The sequence below is a fragment of the Sinohyriopsis cumingii genome, chromosome 10 (genome assembly GCF_028554795.1).
Source record: "Sinohyriopsis cumingii isolate HCF-2022 chromosome 10, ASM2855479v2, whole genome shotgun sequence".
Lineage (NCBI taxonomy): Eukaryota > Metazoa > Mollusca > Bivalvia > Unionida > Unionidae > Sinohyriopsis > Sinohyriopsis cumingii.
The window spans coordinates 19,045,646-19,059,894 of NC_142970.1; the positions used below are offsets into that span (position 1 = coordinate 19,045,646).

Here is a 14,249-nt window from a genome sequence, read left to right on the forward strand (position 1 = left end):
AATGAGCGCCGGTAGCTCTTCTTGTGAGAGCGAGAAAGAAAAAGGCTGTTCATAAATCCAATGCTTGCATAGGGAAGATACCTTCCTTTCTGCATCCATGTAGAAAAATATTATCGTGTAAGCCGTCCATACGGAAGAGTCCATAAGCCGTCCATACGGAAGAGTCCCTAACTATTTTGGTTCACTACGTGCCCATTTGGTAGGGCGTATTATTCCTGTAAGGTTTTCCTAGCTAAGTCCTTACGTGCAGATGCTTTCATTCTTGTCAATAATAAAATACCGTCAGTCTCAGATGCGAGAAGTTGAACAAATCAAGAAATTTCCCGCGTATACTTGACGCCATGGCAAAAGGAGTATTGACCAACGACTGTTAAATTTAAACGTGTAAATTAGAACGATTACAATTCTTTACCGTGTCGTGGAGAAACGTAGAGATGTTCCGCATAGTCTTTGGCTCCCTCCTTGTTGAAGGACAGTGTATCCACAGCCTTAGCTTCTGGATCGGATACAGTAGACACATATATGGTGTGTGTGTGTGCATAATTCCACCTATTGCCAAAACAGATATATAATCATTTTCGGACGGTCCGTTCAAGTGCATTCAGTAAGTCAGGAAATGAATTAGTAAACTTAAAATCTCTTGTAATCAGAATTTGATCGCTCAAGCACATTCAATACATCACAGAGTGAGTTGAAAATACTCAATTTCGACATCGGCACTTCTTCAAGGCATAACTGTTAACTTAATTTGATAACTTCTTTCTTTTTTTTAAGAGAGGCAATCCCTGTTCATATGAATAAAACATTCCATCCCAAGACTTGTGACATCTGGATGACGACATTCTTGGTGTAAGTCTTGGTGATTAAAACTACACCGGAACGGAGTGGCGCATTAATCATATTTAAGAGTGAAAGTGTATTCAGTGTATGTCGGTGTAATTAGGCCTCGTTTCAAGCTCTATTTTGTATTTCGGTGTAATTAGCCCTAGTCTTTTCAAGCTCTATTTTGTATGTCGGTGTAATTAGGCCTCGTCTTTTCAAGTTCTGTTTTGTATTTCGGTGTAATTAGGCCTCGTCTTTTCAAGCTCTATTTTGTATGTCGGTGTAATTAGGCCTCGTCTTTTCAAGCTCTATTTTGTATGTCGGTGTAATTAGGCCTCGTCTTTTCAAGCTCTAATTTGTATGTCGGTGTAATTAGGCCTCGTCTTTTCAAGCTCTATTTTGTATGTCGGTGTAATTAGGCCTCGTCTTTTCAAGCTCTATTTTGTATGTCGGTGTAATTAGGCCTCGTCTTTTCAAGCTCTAATTTGTATGTCGGTGTAATTAGGCCTCGTCTTTTCAAGCTCTATTTTGTATGTCGGTGTAATTAGGCCTCGTCTTTTCAAGCTCTATTTTGTATGTCGGTGTAATTAGGCCTCGTCTTTTCAAGCTCTGTTTTGTATGTCGGTGTAATTAGGCCTCGTCTTTTCAAGCTCTGTTTTGTATGTCGGTGTAATTAGGCCTCGTCTTTTCAAGCTCTATTTTGTTTCAGTACAAGAAAATCGGAATATATGACGTGTATTCATTTCCTCGACCAATGTATATGTTGTTTTATGTCTCTTTAACTGTTTCTATTTATTCTGGAAAAGTTATATTTGCATTGATATTTGTCTATTTGTCGTGATCTCTATTTGCCGCGATAACTATCTATTTGCGACCACCTTTTTGTAATTAACAAATAGCAATCAATAACAGCATCTGTTTGGTTATTTTGTTCAAGTTGTTTATTGTCTAACATTTGTAGTCACTAATATTATCAAGTGTTTTTGAGTATGCGTGTATGAGAGAGAGAGAGAGAGAGAGAGATTTTTTTATTTGAGAAAAACACATTAATTAAGTCTTCTTTCAGATGCTAAAATCTGATTTTAAAAAAATTCTCTTTATTAATCTCAACGTTAGGTGTCGCACATAATGGACAGATGGCGAGTGTTTATTTGGAACGTGCCCCTGATTGCCAGTACTGTTTAATTTTCGGTGGATTCTATCTCTGAATCGGAAGAAGAAACATAACGTTTTAAAACTGGATCTATTCACACACTATTTCTTAAAATCCTCAATTTTCTCCAAAACTTCTATACATGATGTCATAAATGTTTACGAGTGAATGAGAGAATAACTACTTTAAGAATCAATTGGATTTTTTTCTTCTGGTATTTAGTCTTGAAGTCTGTAACACGAATAAAAGGTTTAATGTTTCCCATATGTTGTCTACGTTGCGTTACCATAGCAACTAGTTGACATCTCCATTTTCAGGGTGAATGTGAAATGTACATTGTACTTTATACACTATATCGAACAGTTCGTTGGATCATATACTTCCAGTAGCAAATCAGACTAAAAGTGGTTTTCAGAACTGAAGAGTAGCTATCTGTACAGAAGCGCATGGATTCATTCTTACGTATGATTTCTCAGGTAGTCAACAACTTAAAGATCGGCGTCAAATAAGGACTGCCATTTGTGGACTACAAAATTTAACCGATGAAGTGTCACTTCATCTGATAACATCCAAATGTAATTCACGTGAAATATGTAAATCCTCGGATCGAGCTAACCCTGCTGAATATGCTTACTGACTAATATCACATGACGTTATATTGATATGACAAATTGTGTCTTCTGCACATTGCCTGTATACTGTAACGTTCCTGAGTAGTAAGAAATATATTTTGATACTATCATTGAAGCAGAAACAAAAACTCCATACACCGTGGAATTTTTTTACCGAGTGGTATAAAGCGTTCGCATTTACCGATCTCTGCCATTTCACCTCTGTCCGCCTGGGTTCGAGTCTCGTGCTCGGCCAAAGCGGACATGTAAGAAAGCTTGTCAGTAAGGTCGGTGGTTCTTGCTGTGGTTTTCCCGGGCTCTTTCTCCATCAGTTGTACTGGCCGCCCTGTATAACCTATCTTGCACTGAGAAATGGCGTTCAACCCAAAACAACTAAACGGGGTACGGTCGCTGCCCATGATTTGTATGCATTCATCGCTGCTATAATAACTACTACTTGTCCTTGTGGACAGGATAACGCCAATTTAACAATTAATACCCATGATAAGACTCAATCAAGGCATGGGGAGCGGGCCGAATAAATGATTTGTAAAGCCACACCCTATGTTGTAAATTATAATAAATAATAATAAATAAGGTTACAATATGTTATCCCTATCTACACCTTGGCGGATCGATCAGATATAAGTTTAACCTTGAAAGTGTGGCAATGTACCAAAGATGCCATTGCAGTTGTATTTGAGGTAAAGAATGTATTTGTACAAACACGGACCAGCAGTGGAAAATGGCTGATTTTGTTAGCCCTTGTCTTGATCATGTAGTGTTTGTTTTGATTGGATGCAGTGGCATATTGCCACATCCAATGAAATTCACAGACCCAAAGCACTGAAATATCTGACTGATCTGCCACGGGTTAACATATTGGTGTTCTGGTAGATAATAACCTATCATGGACTGAACGTATCAAACATATCAGTAAAAAAAGTCAATTCAAGTTTATGGCTTCTTAGTAGGATAAGACATTTTCTCCCTGAAAGGCACAGAAAACTATTTTATAACAGTTACATACAACCCTATTTAGACTACTGTAATACAGTATGGGGTAATTCAAATCATAAAACATAGCAAAACTGGCACATTTTCAAAAAAGAGCATTAGGGCTAATATCAATCCAGAAAGAAAGCAAGGAAAATTTAGCTGGTAGGTCAAAAATATTACCTATTAAAGACCGAATCTGTTTGAGAAAAGCCAAATTGATGTACAGGATATCCCATAATAGCGCTCCTGAAAATTTACAATCACTATTCCAGTATAGGCTACCTGGTAATTCTCCCCACCTGCGATCCATGTCTACCAAACAGTATAAAATTCCCAAAACAAATAAGGATTTTTTTAATTTATTTTTTTAAAGTTTCCAATACTCTGGAACTCTGCTCTGGAATACTATTCCAGTTAAGATTAGAAATGCTCACTCTATTTCCTTCTTCCAAACCCAATATATCCAGTGACTTCAGAGATGCAACTAAAATAAATAAATTCCTTTGTATGAGGGCCTCAAGGTAGATCAGGTCTTAGCTAATTGTGTTACCCTTATTAAATAAGGTCATTATTATTATTATTATTATTATTATTATGTTACTATTATTGTTATTATTGTATTATTATTATTATTTTATTGTTATTATTACTCTTTATCATTATTATTATTGTTATTTTAATATTATTATTATTATTGCTATTATTATTTTATTGTTATTATTATTATTATTATTATTATTATTATTATTATCATCACGGGCCGGATCTAGCAGGCTGTATTTTTCACAACCCGTTCTAATCCATGCTGTAGAAAGGTAAAGCTATCCTATATATGTCTCTCATCAATAACAGTGATTGACAACAAAGTATCGATCCTCAGTTTACCTTCTGTGTCGAAATCTTTTCAGTTACTGGGTAAGTGGGGGAAATATTCGCCCTTTAATAATCACAGAAATGTTTTATCATAGAATTAGGAAAATCCTCGCCCTTTAATAAGCATAGCAATGTTTGTATTATCGGTGTTCCTAACGCTGAAAAATAATTGCTGTTAGTGGCACGGGGCTTTTAAGTACAAATATGTGGGGAACATCTCATGAAATTTGATGAGATTAAATTTTGGAGTAATAAAGATTTGAAATGACATTTGTTATATAGCGACCAAATGGGTTTCCGTGCGACTGAGTGACGAACCTAAGTACTTGATTCAGCTGGGTAGTTAGACTGGAATATCTGAAATGTCAAAGTTGATTGGTCAGGACGACTAGAATATCTAAAATGTCAAAGTTGATTGGTCAGGGCTACTGGAATCTCTAAACGTAAACGTTGATAATTAGACTGGTCAGGGCTACTAAAGTATCGAAATGTAAAATTTGATTGACAGCCATGCTTGTCCGGAAGGTCAATTACTAATACGCATGCAAGAATAGAAAGGACAAACTGAACGTGGTTTGGTCATGCAATCAGTAACGTCATTATTAATTAGAAATTGCACAAGTGCTTTGATTGTTTTTGTAAATCATTTAATTTCGATGTAGATTTGTATACATCTCATTGCCACAGAAAGTAGGTAGGTACCTTGCCTCTCTGGAATTGATTGAATAATTAAAACCGATTGACCGATTGATTAGTCGAAGGAACGACATGACACGAAAAAATATTTTAGTGTCGAGGTCATGGGAGTAGTGTGTCTTGCCCAGAGACACGCAATGTCGACCAACCCATAATGATGTTCACAGAAACCCAGCCGCAATACTGTAAACCCAAGTCCGGAAATAATAATAATAATAATAGGCGGCTTGGTATTCCCAAATGATTTGTGACTAAAAGTGATGGCTAGGTTAACATATTGCGTTGATTAAACTGCTATGTACTGTTTGGTGCGCCAACATCTTCCTTAAACATTTGTGGACACTAAGGACAGGGATGTAGGGTGAGTGTCTCAGATATTCCATATATATATCCATTGTATTTATTTGAAATGAATTCAAACTATTTTGAAAACTGGCATGCAATTTATTAATAAATAGACAAATCAATTAGTCTCCAATTTTAACGTATTTGCAACTATTACAGTCTCAGTTGAGTGTTCTTTAGTATCGCAAACAACACAAAAATGATGCTGAAAAATGATCAATAAATAAATGTCCTTCTGTCCATCCTGTATGGGTTATAACTATTTTTTTTTCTCGATGAGTTGAGCTCAAATTTATATTATCGTTACATCTTGAGATAATATGCATTAAAACTGGGTCACTACGTGGTATTGTTAAATGTTCCGTCATTTATTGAAAATGTCTTTAGGAAGCAACCGGGTTCCAAAACAGTGTGTCTCTGATCTAGATTTCACAATATATATTGATTGTTTACTAACTCTATCCAATCTTTGATTCCAGTTCTGTTTCAATAATTCCAACACCTTAAACAATGACGTGCACTTAGCAAGAACGTCTGTCGCACACCAATACTGGGTTGCTTTAACCTACTTTCCAGAGTTAATGAACATTGCCAAGCAATTATGTTTCCAATTTCAATACCGTTTCATCTCTGGTCATCAAATTTGCGCTGTAGGTGAATCTCAGAGTAAGCAAATGCCAAATACTAAAACTGGATAACCGAGGCATAGATTTTAGTATTTAACTTAGTTAACTCAACCAGCATTTCCCACCTGAGTACTGCATGCAAAATTGTGCGCTAACTAATGATTGGTTGCTTAAAGAAACTATTTAATATAAACTACAGAAAAAATATTTTGTCTTTAAAATGAAAACTTGTAAAAGACCATCGCTTCAGTGTTTAGTTGAGAAACGTTACTGTACATCAATCAACCAAACATATTGCTTGCCGCTATCTAAAAGCAAACGTCACACACAGAATCACATTTGAAAACAAATTCTCTTAGTCGAAAGTTCTTTTATATTATAAATTAAACTAAATGAAATGTGAAGAGACATGCAAAATTGCATTGACATTTGAAACAAGAAAACATATTGCATACCAAACCGTACCGGTTTATGGTGAATAGTCTGCAACCCACATTATTTATTTATTTATTTATTTATTTATTTATTTATTTATTTATTTATTTATTTATTTATTTTTATTTTTATGTTACAGGGAGAAAGCACAACACGAGCAAACTGGGGTAGCCAAATTGAGTTCATCCTTACACTCATTGGGTTCGCAGTAGGACTGGGCAATGTTTGGAGATTTCCCTACCTTTGTTTCAGAAATGGTGGCGGTAAGCAGACTACGCGTACTTCATTCTATTTCAGTGTGTATAAGAGGCATCCTACAAAGACCAGCGTAGATCATGACAGGCCTATGTATTATGCATCGGTAGATCAGTGTCTAATTTATTCGTTGTATAAGTTATTTCAAGCGAACATCGGTTTCGTGGTTAGAGCGTCCGCCTCGGATGCGGGAGTTCGCTGGTTCGAATCCCGTCCGAGTCCTACCAAAGACTTATGCAATGGTACTAACAGCTTCCTCGCTAGGCGGTCAGTATTAAGAGGTTAGTGTTAGGACTAGTCGGTCTTGTGTCGGGATAATGTGACTGAGTGGGACGGTTACAAGTCTGTGGCATGATGCCCCAGTGCTAGGCATCATTATAAACTGCCGCACAGCAGACATCGTTAAATTGTTAAACCTACTTTAAAAATCCAACACACACACACACACACACACACACACACACACACACACTATTTTTGTGAGATGTTCTATATAAACGGTTATAAATTTAACTTTTTCTCTTTGTTGCTTTAGAAACAAAATGCATTTTCCAAACATTTCAGACAACAAGTCACGTGTTTCGCCGTTCGAAAAAAGCTACAACTTATCTCATTTCTTTTATCAATACTTATATCGCATTGATACAATTTTATCCATTCCGTATACAAAGACGTATATCTTGGTTTTACGATTTTATGGAATACAGAATTGGAAAAAGAATAAACTCTCTTACATATTCCCGTGTTTGTATGACGCTCATATGGAAACCAGAAATCCAGAAACACCGTGATTACTTTATGGCATTCATATGGAATCCAGAAACACTGTGATTACTTTATGACACTCATATGGACTCCAGAAACACTGTGATTACTTTATGACACTCATATGGAATCCAGAAACACTGTGATTACTTTATGACACTCATATGGAATCCAGAAACACTGTGATTACTTTATGACACTCAAATGTAATCCAGAAACACCGTGACTACTTTATGACACTCATATGGAATCCAGAAACACTGTGATTACTTTATGACACTCATTTGTACTCCAGAAACACTGTGATTACTTTATGACACTCATATGGAATCCAGAAACACTGTGATTACTTTATGACACTCATATGGACTCCAGAAACACTGTGATTACTTTATGACATTCATATGGAATCCAGAAACACTGTGATTACTGTATGACACTCATTTGTACTCCAGAAACACTGTGATTACTTTATGACACTCATATGGACTAAGAGAAAATTGTAATTACTTTACTAAAAATGACTCTGGGGCAATTGTAATTACTTTATTACACTCATATGGACTCCAGGAAAAATGCGATTACTTTATGACACTCATATTGACTCCAGGAAGATTGTAATTACTTTATGACACTCATATGGACTCCAGGAAAATTGTGATTAATTTATGATACTCAATATGGACTAAGAGAATATTGCAATTGCTTTACTAAAAAGGGACTCTAGGAGATTTTAATTACTTTATGACATTCATAAGGACTCAGAGAAGATTCTAATTACGTAACTACAAAGGACTCCGGGAAGATTGTGATTACTTTATGACACTAATATGGACTCCGGAAAGATTGTACTTGCTTTATCACACTGATAAAGACTAAGAGAAGATTGCAATTGCTTTACTAAAAAGGACTCCGGGAAGATTGTAATTACCATATGACACTCATAAGAATTCCGGAAAGTTTGCTATTACCTTTTTACACAAGTAAGGACTAAGACAAGATTGTAATTACTTAACTAAAAAGACTTAGATGAGTCTATGTTACTTTATGACACTTATAAGGATTATATGAAGATTGTTATTACTTTATGACACTCATAAGGACAGATTTTAGTCCCGTTTATACTAATATCATGTAAGTGTAACTTAAACAGCATATGTATGTATGTATGTATGTATGTATGTATGTATGTATGTATGCAGGTAGGTAGGTAGGTAGGTAGGTACGCGTCTATACTTGTCTCGTTATCTATCAAACGTTTAATTCGTCTGCTTTATGTTGATTTCCAGGAGCCTTCCTTGTCCCGTATTTTATCAGCCTTTTTGTGATGGGAATTCCTCTTTTTTACATGGAACTGAGCTTTGGACAGTTTGCCAGTCTAGGACCGATTAAGATTTGGATCCTAAACCCGGCTTTTAAAGGTACGGTATTAAACTAGGTTTTTAAAGGTACGGTATTAAACTAGGCTTTTAAAGGTACGGTATTAAATTATGCTTTTAAAGGTACGGTATTAAACTAGACTTTAAAGGTACGGTATTAAACTAGGCTTTTAAAGGTACGGTATTAAACTAGGCTTTTAAAGGTACGGTATCAAACTAGGCTTTTAAAGGTACGGTATTAAACTAGGCTTTTAAAGGTACGGTATCAAACTAGGCTTTTAAAGGTACGGTATTAAACTAGGCTTTTACAGGTGCGGAATGAATGAATGAATGTTGGATTTAAGTCGTTATCGCCCATCGGGCATGTACGACTAAAGGTACGGTATCTCCTCTCTTTATATAAGGACGCAAATGTCAAGGTCAGTGTATAGACAGTTGTTATTACACGAGCAGTGTGAGCTGTAAATTTGTTATATTTTCATGATACAGTGTCATTCGTTAAATGATACAGTCGATACAACATGTTGTTTTTTCAGACAGTACTTTGCACACGGGTGTATTAGGGGCTAACGTTTAATTAAAGCAAGCCGAACGTGAGTTTCACGATCGTAACGAAAACGATAAGCTTTTAAATGAGAACTGTTACTGATTTAACGCTTATTAGGAAAATCAGTGAATACTTTATCAAGCCGTTTTGTGGCCTTAAAAACGTTACGACTACCTATTCAACAGTGTACCATTATCTGGTCTAAAATTTTATTTGCAAGAAGCCATCTTTAATTAGCAAAACAAAACAATAAATTAAGCTTCCAAATCACCATATAAATCTAAAGTTAAATTATATGTCGAATACGAAACGTTTTTAATTGTCCATAAGTTAACATATACTCTATTCCGCCTTCCCTGTCTTCCTTTTCAATGCATTAGAGTCTGTGTTTATTTATTTATTTATTTATTTATTTATTTATTTATTGCAGGCTTGGGCATCGCCATGGTCATTGTCTCTTGTTTTATTGCTTTCTACTACAACGTGATTATTGCTGTGTGCATCCACTACTTCTTTGCCTCCATGGCGAGCGAGGTCCCTTGGAGCAAATGTAATCAGGAATGGGTCTCATGCAATTGTCGGGATTCCACGATGAACGCTTCTGACCCCGACCCCTGGAACAAAACTTGGGATAAATGCGGTAATCTATAAAATTAAATTTCAGTTCGGGTTAGTAAAGTCAGTTAAACTCAAATCAATCGTTATTTTTCTTACAGGTAGAATAAAAACGATTACAATATATAAAGTACAACATCAATAAGGTAACCGTTGTACCTTCTGTGTGCGTTTATTCGTGACTTCTATTTCAAACAAGCGAAATCAATCGTTTCTGCATTAGTTGTTCGCTCAGTGTCAATTATTCCTGGAAAGCTTTTCCATCTACATTTGGGTAATTCTTTGTTTTTATGGGTTTAAGAGTATGAGTATTGTTCTTCTAACCTGGGTACATTCGTCTATATATGTTTGCTTTGCCAATACCTTCTTTTCTTTGTATTCCCTTGATTACAATCCGTCGAAAATAGATTTTCATTCATTGATGGCGTCCTGTTGAGATTCTGGCCGGTTGTTTTCTGTGATTGTTAATCCTATTAATACCCAATAAACGCACGAATTTACCTTATCCAAAACGAGACAAGGATGCTGAGCACGCGCTATTGGGCGTAATCGGACTTTCATTTGCCAAAAAGGCATCGTTAAAGGGGTCGTTCTAAAATTTTATTAACTTTGGAAGTTTTCTATTTTTACATTTCCATCATAAACAATGGAGAGAATGTTGGCATCCTTCGATGTTAGTTTCATATATTGTGGCTGGTATTTCTTTGGATATTGTACTTTTAGAAATCGTACATGGTTTAAACACGCAGCTAACTAGAATGACTGATCCATGCACAGAGGTTCGTTACTAAGAAAATTAAGCGTATGTGTCAATGAACAGAAGGCTGTGTGGATCCAACTGGGTGGTTCCAACTGGGTGGTTCCCTCAATGTCTCCAACACTGCTACTTTGTCCTAACTACGTCTGCTAATCTCCAGCTTATGAAACCAGCAAGTATAGTTCAGTTTCCAAAAGAAACTCAACGCGCTTCGTTCAGTTCGTGACTGATTGCAGAAATGTCAAGAATTGTTCGCCGAAACGACAAGTACATTGAAGGAAGATGTCGTTAGCAATAGAATAATCTTGGATTTCATCATTGGCCGAAAGGTAAGATCGAAACAACCTCAATCACTTTACCTTTCGATCAGTGGTGAAACCCACCCAGCTCTCAGTTCATTGATCGATACTCTTCATGGTTTTTGGTAACGGGCTTCTGTATTCCCATGTGTTAAAATGATTAGCCTGAAAATTAGTCTATCTTCAACAGTTATAAAAATAGGGACAGCAAAGTTTGCCAGACTAGACAATGCCAGCTTCTGGAAGTTCAACGAATGAATTACTAAATATTCAAAATGTGATAAACGTTAGTGGTACACATTTGGGGTAGGGCCAAGCTGTATCCTCTATAACCCATATTATAGACATTAATCATACACAAAATAAAGGGAATACAAGGTTCTATGAACAATACCTAAGATATACAAAGTCTTTTTTAAATAGCCAGTGTAACCAGTGAGGAAAGCCGGGAAAATTCGTTTTCTTTAAAAATCTGAACTTGTGCACAATACGAAACGGTAGAGCGCCACCATACACTACGGTAAGGAACTTTTGTTTCAATAATTTTCTCAAACGGACATAGCAATCAATTTAAAACGAGGCGATGAGAATACTGTATTTTTTAGAATTAAGGACAACTTGATCAGAATTATCGAACACAAAATTAGCCCATTTGATCAAAGGTGTAAAGCAAAGAGCGCTGAGCTTAATTTTCTAATCTTCTGAGGCAGTCAATTTAAACTTTAAGAAAACTGACCGGACTGTAACCCAGTCTAGGTAAACTCTTATATGCGTAAAATGTTCGTATGAAAATACTGACTGAAATGGGAAGGTGCAGAGGAGGAGGGGGGAAGACAGATACATATATTTATACATAGGCTTATCCGTGACCAACATTTCTAATCCACAATAGACCCGCTCCACCTCCTCACCCCAAAAATAAACAACAACAACTACAAAAAGAACACCAACAAAGGAACAATCTAAATGAGTAGAAAACTACAAAGGAAATATCAGTGCCAAATCAATTAGTATGATTACAAAAACAAAAGGTACAGACAATGTAACAAGAGTTACTAACATAACCGGTACGGACAATGTAATAAGAGTTACTAACATATCCGGTACGGACAATGTAATAGGAGTTACTAACATATCCGGTACGGACAATGTAATAAGAGTTGCTAACATATCCGATACGGACAATGTAATAAGAGTTACTAACATATCCGGTACTGGCAGAACCTTATTACTTATGTAACAAGAGTTACGAACATATCCGGCACGGACAATGTAATAAGAGTTACTAACATATCCGGTACTGGCAGAACCTTATTACTTATGTAACAAGAGTTACGAACATATCCGGTACGGACAATGTAATAAGAGTTACTGACATATCCGGTACGGACAATGTAATAAGAGTTGCTAACATATCCGGTATGGACAATGTAATAAGAGTTACTAACATATCCGGTACGGACAATGTAACAAGACTTACTAAAATATCCGGTACGGACAATGTAATAAGAGTTACTAACATATCCGGTACTGGCAGAACCTTATTACTTATGTAACAAGAGTTACGAACATATCCGGTACGGACAATGTAATAAGAGTTACTAACATATCCGGTACGGACAATGTAATAAGAGTTGCTAACATATCCGGTACGGACAATGTAATAAGAGTTACTAACATATCCGGTACGGACAATGTAACAAGACTTACTAAAATATCCGGTACGGACAATGTAACAAGAGTTACTTACATATCCGGTACAGACAATGTTACAAGAGTTAAAAAACATATCCGGTACTGGCAGAACCTTATTACTTATGTAACAAGAGTTACGAACATATCCGGTACGGACAATGTAATAAGAGTTACTAAGATATCCGGTACAGACAATACCATTACACTAATGTAATTATAGTCAGTCTACAAATAGTTGGTACCAGTCCCTGCGACTGCAGAATCATTTACTACCCATTATTACGTGGCGTCATAAGTAGTTATTGCCAGATTGTTGACGTCCTGATGTCACGATTATCTTCAGTAAAACTTTCATGCAATGCAGATTGTCGCGATTGTTGTAAAAATTTGATTAGCTGAACGACGAAATTTCCGGACAAAATAATTGTTACTCAATGTACACTTTAACCGACGTTTTACTGCAAGTTTTAAAAGAGATTCCTCTAATCGTCCCCATCAAAAGTAAAATCACAGATCTTACAAGCTTTATGTATATCTATATTGTGTACCTAACTTTTGTCCGTGATTCAGGGCTGTGCACATCTGACTTTTGTCATGTTTATAAATAGTAAAAAATGTGTTTACTTCATTTTGAGTTCAAGATATGAGTTTGTTAATCAGTTAGTGCGTCTTTCCATAGGGAATCTATTGCCTAGAAGGTCAGGTGGGGGTTGTATATGACGAGGTTTGATAAACAATTATTTATACCTGTTTTATGACCAGTCAGTGGAATCCCTTATAGTTATGTTCAGATATAATTTGAGACAAATTAATTATTTAAGTTATCCATTGGACTTACAAAGTGCTCATTCATTGTTTGGACTAAACATAACATTGGGATTATTGAGGACTCATTCAAAGACATTGTGGGTTATATCATTGTGATGCACCAAGACATTCAAAACTCTTGGAATTATTCGGAACATTCTGTACTTTGGGATGTGTGATAATACATTTAGGATTGTTTGTATTTAATTCACAGTACTTACATTCCTCATACATTTTCAGTTTGTATCATAGAAGATTAAATTTTTTGTTGAAATCTATACAAGGCTAATCAAAGAATGCCAGCGGCCGCTACCCCATCTCTCCCAACCCCTACGCTCAGTACAAACCCAAGCACACAATTGCAAGAGTAATCCCAACCATGCTCACACACTCTGTTGGGAAGAAAAACTTAATAATTATATATGTTTTCCTTTAGGACAAGGATAAAAACAAATGCTGAGTTGTTTGTGGTTTACGGATCATCGTCTTAGAAGGATTCTTCTAAGACTTGTGCTTTCAAAGTATATTCATCAAATGCGCGAAGCCTTTGCATTTTTCGATTGAAAAGAA

The 14,249-nt window shown here is 36.0% G+C and overlaps 1 protein-coding gene across 1 annotated transcript in view; it reads left to right on the plus strand.

The window, feature by feature from the left end:
- LOC149789676 (sodium- and chloride-dependent glycine transporter 1-like) overlaps window positions 1-14,249 on the plus strand; it is a 64,727-nt gene that overhangs the window by 28,697 nt on the left and 21,781 nt on the right. Inside the window, exons 2-4 of the mRNA XM_089971691.1 lie at window positions 6,700-6,823; window positions 8,870-9,001; window positions 9,937-10,146. Of these exons, the coding sequence (XP_089827817.1) occupies window positions 6,700-6,823; window positions 8,870-9,001; window positions 9,937-10,146 (466 nt within the window). The remainder of the gene's footprint in view (window positions 1-6,699; window positions 6,824-8,869; window positions 9,002-9,936; window positions 10,147-14,249) is intronic.